Source organism: Melopsittacus undulatus, chromosome 1 (assembly GCF_012275295.1).
Source record: "Melopsittacus undulatus isolate bMelUnd1 chromosome 1, bMelUnd1.mat.Z, whole genome shotgun sequence".
Taxonomy (NCBI): Eukaryota; Metazoa; Chordata; class Aves; order Psittaciformes; family Psittaculidae; genus Melopsittacus; species Melopsittacus undulatus.
Genome location: NC_047527.1, coordinates 41,076,168 through 41,084,754, shown reverse-complemented (window position 1 = coordinate 41,084,754; position 8,587 = coordinate 41,076,168). Strand labels below are relative to the sequence as shown.

At 34.2% G+C, this 8,587-nt stretch overlaps 1 protein-coding gene across 3 annotated transcripts in view; it reads right to left on the bottom strand.

Annotated features, from left to right (window-relative positions):
• Positions 1-1,497: 1,497 nt before the first annotated feature.
• The window catches only part of RB1CC1 (RB1 inducible coiled-coil 1), a 72,136-nt gene continuing 65,046 nt past the window's right edge, over positions 1,498-8,587 (bottom strand). The window contains exons 20-24 of one of the 3 annotated variants that reach the window (XM_005152550.3): positions 8,454-8,501; positions 7,014-7,072; positions 5,781-5,917; positions 2,826-2,896; positions 1,498-2,487 (exon numbers count right to left, since the gene is read on the bottom strand). In XM_005152550.3, coding sequence (XP_005152607.1) covers positions 2,410-2,487; positions 2,826-2,896; positions 5,781-5,917; positions 7,014-7,072; positions 8,454-8,501 — 393 coding nt within the window. In that variant the 3' untranslated portion in view covers positions 1,498-2,409. The remainder of the gene's footprint in view (positions 2,488-2,825; positions 2,897-5,780; positions 5,918-7,013; positions 7,073-8,453; positions 8,502-8,587) is intronic. The other 2 variants (XM_031052079.2, XM_034074352.1) reach the window with 2 other exon arrangements.

Here is an 8,587-nt window from a genome sequence, read left to right as displayed (position 1 = left end):
ACTGCTACCGTCCACATATAAGCTTAAAAACATGTATTTTTTTTAATGTGGGCAACAATAAACTGAGACTACAAAGATCAGATTGTTTTTACAGAACAAGATGAAAGAATTTCTGACCTTATATTTTTTAATTCCCAGCATGGATTTCTGCATTCACCACACCTCTGCGCTCAGGACACCATCCCAGAACTTGCAATGAACTTCATGGTACATCATCCACAGTGTAGCAAAACTCAGGGGGATATTTTACTTGTCTCTGAAGTAGACTGTTCATTAACAAAAGAGCAGTCTTGCATTGTAGGGCTGGATTGCATGTTGCTACAAAAATCCATTGCTCCTACTCAATTAGTTAACTATCCCCCAGAAATGGAAGGATTCTGTGCCTCTTTCCAAAGCCTGGTGGCTTCTGGGAGATAATTAGTCCCTGAAGGATAGGTAATATTCACAGTAGGAAGAGTATCTGAGGCTAGGAAAGCTTTGTCAGTAAGGTAAAGTGTACTAAGGTTTCTAAACACTCGGCATATTAGAAGGAATGAATTGTGCAATGTGTGCACCTTGTTAAACTACTTGTGACAGATTTGACTAAAGAACAAGACTGCACCAAATTTCAGACACAACTGAATTTCCATTTAGTTGAAGGTCAAAAATTCAATGATAAAAAATTTGCATCATGTTTTTTTTTTTTCTCTAAACCCACTCCACAGGTGTATGTTATTTATACATCTGATACTGGGCAGCACCCCTATGCTAGTGTTGTTTTTGAAGAAAAAGGCACATTTTTTTGCTAAGCAATTTTAAAATGCCAGGACATGAACTAGCACATTTAACAATCAGGTAAGAATGCAACTGGCAAAACAACACTCTGTCTTCCAGAGATCAACTGTACTTAATTTATTTCATCAAAGGCATGATACAATTACAAGCCAATGCACTTCATGAAAATCTGAAAACTGTTATGGAACAGAATTTTAAATGAAACATATACAGAAATTTCTGGGTATTCAAGTGACTGTTTACTCTGGAAGAACATTATTTGCAACATATGGGGCACAGCATTGACATTTTCATATGATCATTTCTTTGTCTCTTTTCCTCCTCCACTCCACACTTTCTGAAGATAAATCACAGTTTAAGAATTCTGTGAATGAAGTTCTAGACATAAGCCCATAGTTAAATCTAGAATTTCACTTTCCACTGGCTACATATTTATAGTACATTCTTTCATACTGTTACTAAAAAATAAATTATAGCCAGTAAAACTATTTTGAAAAATGTTAATATGTTGATAAAAATAATTTCTGTCTACCTGAATTCTTTATTGTTACAAGGTAATTTTTGTAATTCCTGAATGTTATGGAATATTAGTGTCTCTTGCAGAAAATGTAGGTATTTCTATGTAATGAAACTGCTAGAGCAATCAGGCAGAAGCTGCAATAGATTAACATGAAATAAATATTATAACTAGTATTTAAAAAGCACACACATACTTCAAACACATACAGTTTCAAATCTTTATTGTTTTAAAATTCTACATGTCTTTTACAATTACAATAATTTGTTACTTAAATGACTCTTGTATGGTTAATGTACAATGAGCTTTTTCCTGAAACTCAACCATGAAATACAATTTCATCAATATGATTTTTCTAAATAGATTAATACAAGATTTCTGTTTTGCTGGGAAGAACAAGTGCTTCACTTTGAACAAACAGCACAGGTGTCTTCCCTTCAGAATCTGTGTGATCAATCCATCGAAAGTGCTTCTGAAGATTGCAGACCTAACTGTGACTGATTCTCAAAATCAGTCTATCAAATTACAAGGTTTTTTTTTTGTTGCTTTTTTTTTAACATTAAAGAGCATTTTCATGTAATGAAAGAAGTTGCAGTAGTTATTTTTATTCGTCTACTGAGGCAAACTCATGTTGAAGAAAAATTATGATTATCTGCATGCAATGAACACTCGCCTTTAAATAGTTGATGAATTTTACACATATAAAGAATCTGTTAAAGAGTGCAAGTACTTTGATAATGATTTCACAAAAGGACGTATGCTGGTAATAATGGTAACTAACATTTAACATCTAAATACAAGCTAATGTATATTTAACAGGCAATTAACATGGCTAAACAAACCATGTATCATGTGGTTACCCTTTGAGAAAATGAACTCATTTGGTCCACACTCCTAAAGTTATCTGGGTAAAAAAAACTGGAACAGTTAGGGCCAGAGTTTCTGATGAAGTTCTTGTTTCTAAAATGTGACCTGTTAAAAAGTAAAAGCAGTACATCAATGACGTATCTTGTCACATGACCTCAGTATAAAAAGATGGCCTGGTATTTGAAGCGATGAACGAGCACTGAAGGACAAGTCAAAAAAGAATGGAGACAGAATGAACTAAAATTGTTGTGTTATACTTTCTTGTTCCATGGTACAGCTTTCACTCTGTAGAATTTTGTACCCAAAGGAACTTTAAATCTGTTTTGTGCCTACAAAAAAAAAAAAATACATTAGAACTATGGGATCATAGGTGTGATTTTTGTATTCTTAAGCAGAACTCAATTCTCATCCCTCAGCATTTACAAGACCCTTTGGAGTCTGGCAAGGTTTTGAGCAGTATGGACACTGCTACTCAAGCCACTCACTTATTTTTCTAGTTCACCTTCTCTTGCTAATTCATTGGTAGACTTTTAAAAACTAGCAGGAATGGCAAAAAGTAGGACAATTTTCATGTCACTTATTATGCAGAGTATTTTTCAGAATTGTTATAAATGTTAAACTTTAGTCTCTATTAATTTTAGCATTTATTCCATGACTAATTCCTTACCTTTTTTGCCTGGCAATATTCCTTTTCCATCACTTTTCCTAGTACCCAAGGTCTCCTAGATGTACCTGAAGCTAAAGAGACAATATATTTGTTATTTAAGATAATCAACTACAGATTAACAGGATATTTACATTCAATATACTCAAAGATTATTTGCTACAATGATTTTATTGAAATAAATTATTTTAAAAAGCTTCTTTTTAATAAATGAACAAAATTCAAGTAAGTTCAGATGTTAAGACAGGTCACTGGCAAAGTGTTTGGGATTTAAGTTTTTTATTAAAGTTAGCATTAGATGAGACAAAGCCAAATCAAAACTGGAATTCATATAATGATTCAAAATTATTCTCATCAACCAAGCTTGACCTTTTGGCCTGATTTAAGGTGAGAGTTTCTTGAAGTACTTCAAAGGACAGGAAGTCTTCTGTACTTAGCTATTAGTATTACCCCTTACTGAAACTTTTGATTATTTTTCTGTATTAGTGATGGAAATCAGTTACCCATAAATAACATTTTAAAGTCCTACAAGTCTGCTAGTTGTGGCTGCAGTCTTCTGAGAGTACCTGATACTGTTCAGAAAGCAGGAAAGTGAAAAACCTCAGTAATAAATTCACTGGTCAAAAGAGCAACAGTGGCATATATAAACTTCCCACTTGTATCCATTTCTGTATCAGTAAGGAAATGCCTATGTGTCTTCTATTCCAAGAAATTATATCCATTTTACTTGCTTTGCTGTTTTCTAACTATCACTAATCATGGCATGAAGAAAACATCAAAACTAACGGAAGGAACAGCTCACACAAGCTCTGCATAATGCTAAAATCAATGCATTTCTAAGCATGACTATTTATGAGATACTGTATCTAGTGACGAAAACATGAGTCACTCAAGGACCAGAGTCTGAAATTTTAATCTTACTCTTCAAAATTAATCTGGCTATTGACAATGGAGCAGACGCTGTTCTGCTCCACACTCCTACGTATCAGTGCAAAGTATTCATATCTGGCCTGAATGCTCTACAATTATATACTTAAATTGGAAAAATCCCTGAAGTTTTTCTTAATTTGCTTGGCTGACGGACTTCACTGATCTAACAAAGATAGTGAGAAAGATGTAGGGTTTTTTTCCCCCTTATATTTGCATACAAAAACATCCCCATCCTGTGATAAGGGACAATATAGTAACCATGTAGTCCTCAACCAATTTCAGTGGTGTTGCATTCTAAATGCTCTTAATCTAGGCAGAGATAACCTACAATAGCCAGATCCCTGACAATACTGTAGGTGGATCTATACAGAATCATTAACTTGATATGTACATATTGGTACAAAAGGTTAAGATTTAGATGCAGTATTTTGGCAGCCACTGAAACAGTAACGTGTAGTACCTAGGCCCATGCTAATTTTCATCTACTGCAATTAGTATCGGTGTTCTAGGCTTCATTTTCCCTAGTTCCCTGACGCAGGGCAAGAAACAACACATGGTTTCATGAAGTAATGAGCCAAATATGTTCCTAAAGCAAATGGCAAGTCTTTGTGGTTTTTTTTTATGTGCAGTTCTCTCAAATTTGAGACCAGCTCTGGCTAGGAAGTGATAAGGAATGGAGCAAGCTAAGTCCATTTGAAAACAGACAGGTCAGTGTACTTACAGTAGTACAGAACTGACATGGCTTTTACCTTATATTTGTAAACTAACAGTAATAAAATTAATCATATTTCACAGTTAGGTACATACTACTAATGCCATAGTTCAGAATGTATTACATTTGTAAGAAATATAGGAGTTCTTCCCATATGTCTCACAGAACATGCATAGCACTGATCATTCAGCAGTCTCAGAATTCAGTTAGAGCTTGGAGGTCTTCTGGAGACTACACAAGTATTTAAGAACTATCACCTTTTATCGTAACTGACATCTGCAATAAGTCTGCTAATTGAATAAGTTGACAGCTTCTGACATGCAATAACATACAGAAACTTTTAAAGTAAGTTAGAATTAATACAGAATTTCCTTTTGATGCATGTGTCTGGACATTTCTGTAAAGTTACCACTGGTGGGTTTGCAAAAAAAAAAAAAAAAACTACAGATGATAGTTTACAGACATTTACATGGATATATTTCCTGTAGTACATGGTTAATATTAAACTTTCAAAATGAAGAAAAATAATAATGCTTTGCACTAAACTAAATTTACATAGCTGCCAAATCCAGACAACAGAACCCTTGAAGATTCAGGGAGGAAAAAAGCAAATGCGGCACCAATCTGAACATAAGCAACACTATTCTCTGAAAATTTATGAGCCTTACTAAACACCATTTGTATCAGGTGGAAATACTTTATCAGCAAAAATACTGCTTGCAAATCCTCATATAGTGTGGTCTATGTTTTGTTGTTTCAGATGTGTATTTGGGTTCATCAATTCCAGTCGCTTTATACAAGATGAGAGAACAAATTTTATCCACAATTTTCTAATAACATCATAAACTCAGTTATTAGGAAGAGAGCAATTTTGACAAAAATGTTACCTTAAGTTGTGTATTTACTTTCCCCACCAAAAAAGACACTGAGAACACAAAAACAGGCCTAGGACCTACACAACTGTATTGCAATAGGATTGTTTTCCCCACAGACATGTTAGCACACTCTGTGTATGCACAAAATTGAGATTTTATTTCTTGTTTCTTTTTTTTTTCTTTTTGAAGCTTACTTTGAAGATGCAGATGTCATTTGCCATTTTTCCAAGATATTAACATCTGTTTAGATTTTTCTTTATTTAGGGTGTTCTGTTGAAAAATGTTTGCATCAAAACAACTAGAAAAGCTACAAAGGTAGCTGACAGCTATTTGTATTACATGTTTCTCATCACATATTTTAAAAATCACTTACTGAGTGTTAGAAAGTTTAGAATATTATTTGTAGGAGGAGATAATAATTGGAAGCAATTTGACACTTACCACACTCACCTGGTTTGAGATCCAGTGCAGCCAGAGATTCTGAGTGCAGGAAATACAATGTTGGACTAACAGTAAATAATACATAGTTGTCATGCCTTTCATCCAAGATAATGAGAACCAAATCGCCAACTTGGAAACTGAAGGGAAAAAAAAATCAAGGAACTTAACTAAAAAAAAGCATAGAAGTTTAAAGCTACATTAATTACACTACATTTTCTTCCCCAAGTATTGCACAGACTGAGACTTAGTTGAATGGCAGCACAAATGTTTCTTCCCTACTCCAGGAAAGCTCAAGAAGCCAGCAAGTTCTCATGCCAAGTCTCAGTAACAGAATTCAGCTAACTCTTTCCATCTCCAACATCTGTTTCACAATGTAAATGTGTTTATTTACCCATTAATTAAAAGAAGTCTGAACCAGCCACAAATTAAGCATTAGACCATGAGAGAGCTCTAAGAATATATATTACTACTACTCTGGGAATGGGGAAGTAAGTGGCAAAGTGTGGAAAGCTCTTACCCATACAAGGAAACTGCAGATACATAGACATAAACAGGTAAACTTAGAGAGAAATTTAACTCATCTACTTTAAAGCTCACTTTCAGATTAGATAAATGATATTTCCAAGCTTTTCTGCCTGGACTTATTATGATGACAGACTGCACTGACTTAGATAAAGACATGTCTATTGGACAGATGAATAATGCTTTCATGACATTTTACTCAAAGACTACCAAGAGAGTTGCCAGAACATTCAAATGCTCACAGGAAAAGTGATTCTGCATGTACTGACCTCATTACAACAGAAAATGAAACTTGGTGTAATTCAGAAACCATTAAGCCAAAAATTCTGAAGACTTCAAGAAGATGAAACTTCTTCTGCAATTGCAGTGGAGCACTACAATATATCCAGGGTGAACTACTTTTTCTTAGCATGATTTCAAGAATGTACAGATAAACAGAAAGTCATTTAAGAGACAACTCTTAGGATTCTAGAAATCCCATGAAGCATTTATGAACCATGTAAAGAAAGGCACAGAACTTATGAAAACCACTGATATATAGAATAAAATTTGATTTATGCCCAACTGGGGTGGTCTGATGGCTAAAGTATAGAGATGACCTATGTATCTTTTCACCACAGGGCTAGACCATCAGAATTGTGACATTCTTAGCTACATATTTATTACTGAAGGCTTCTCTATCAGTTTATATGAAAATTAACCCATACTTACTCTCTAATTGCTATTTTTTCAGAATGTCTTGAGGATACCGACGACATACTCTGGGACATCTATAGAAAAAAAAAGATAAAAGGTATGATTAAATGTACATTGCAGGTAACAATATGGTTATGATAAATAATTTATTACAGATATTAAGCAGTGTCTACACTTGCAGATCTTATATTCACTCGAGAAAACAGCACACCTTTCTATCATCCTGTTCTGTACCAGGTTTGGCTGTTTATTTGCAGTTTTGATGTTGATTTTTTGTTGCTTTTTTTTTGTGATTCTTTTTTTTTTCATTAAATAGCTACTTCTGAATTTTCTTACACAACCAACTTCTCCCTCATTATTTAAAATTGAGAAGTGCTTTCCAAACCAGTGCCAATGAAGATTTGTTCTGATTTGTTCTTTGTATAAGGACTATGATATAGCTGTGCACTGTAATACAAAGGCCACTGGCATTCTAAAAAAGGCTGATGGTAAAACACTGAAGGTTAAGCATGTTTATTGCAACTGAAGTCAGTATGGTCTCTCAGGTTTGCTAAGGACTGTCACATAACCCAAGTTTACTGTAACAGACAGAACAGTGCTTCCTGGAAAAAAAGTGGAGTCAAACTTACTAAGCTCAATTATGTAAGTTTTTTTACATTATTATCATCTCCTATATGCATAATATTTGCCTTTATATGGCACATAAGCCAACTTTGATAGGATGAACTAGATCTAAAAATGAATGCAACTGTACATGCAGTAACTGTGTTAAGAAATGAAAATGGGTAATGATACTTTGTATCTACAAAGGGATGATACATAGCCTACTGACAGGCAAGAAAATAGGGAAGATGATCTGATGTAAATGTATCTATTTAATTACCTTTGGTAATATCCTTACAGAAGAGAATTCATAATTGCCCCGTAGAAACTAACTAGAGAGGTCTTGCAGTTTCCTACTTAATGGACTGCTTACATATGCTGTTCAAACCTGGATTACCCATTCTTGAAGTTTAGCACATAATTTTTTCGGCTGTAACTCAAATATAGTTACCTAGAGAAAAATTACTACTGCCAGTCCCCCCACCCCGCCATGCACCACTTCACCAGAAACAATATTAGCCTGTCTTAATATGAGCTGGAAGCCTTATTGACAGCTCTTTTTCTTGATGTGACCACTGAAATTAACTCTCCCTATCCCAAACCTGGATGGTCTGTGTTCTTTGAGAAGAACTCTTTTTCTCTCCAGTCCTGTGAATAAACTTTTCCATGAGAAGACTGGTAAACTGAATTACCTCTAAAAGGTTATCAATTTACCTATTTGCCACTTGCCTTAACACTTTAAACATTTTGAAGCTAATAAACCTACTTCTTTAGATTTTAAGAAACTTCACATTTGTAAGCTTTTATTCTGTTCATGAGACTTGAAAAAATATGCATTGCACAAATACTTACCAATCGTTGATTTAATCTCTTATTTTCCTCTTCCTTCAACTGCAAAGTCTGAAAGAAAATTTTATCTGATTAAGTAAGACACCTTACACCATATAAACATTTAAAAAATGTTCAGACATGACAAGAGCCAGGCT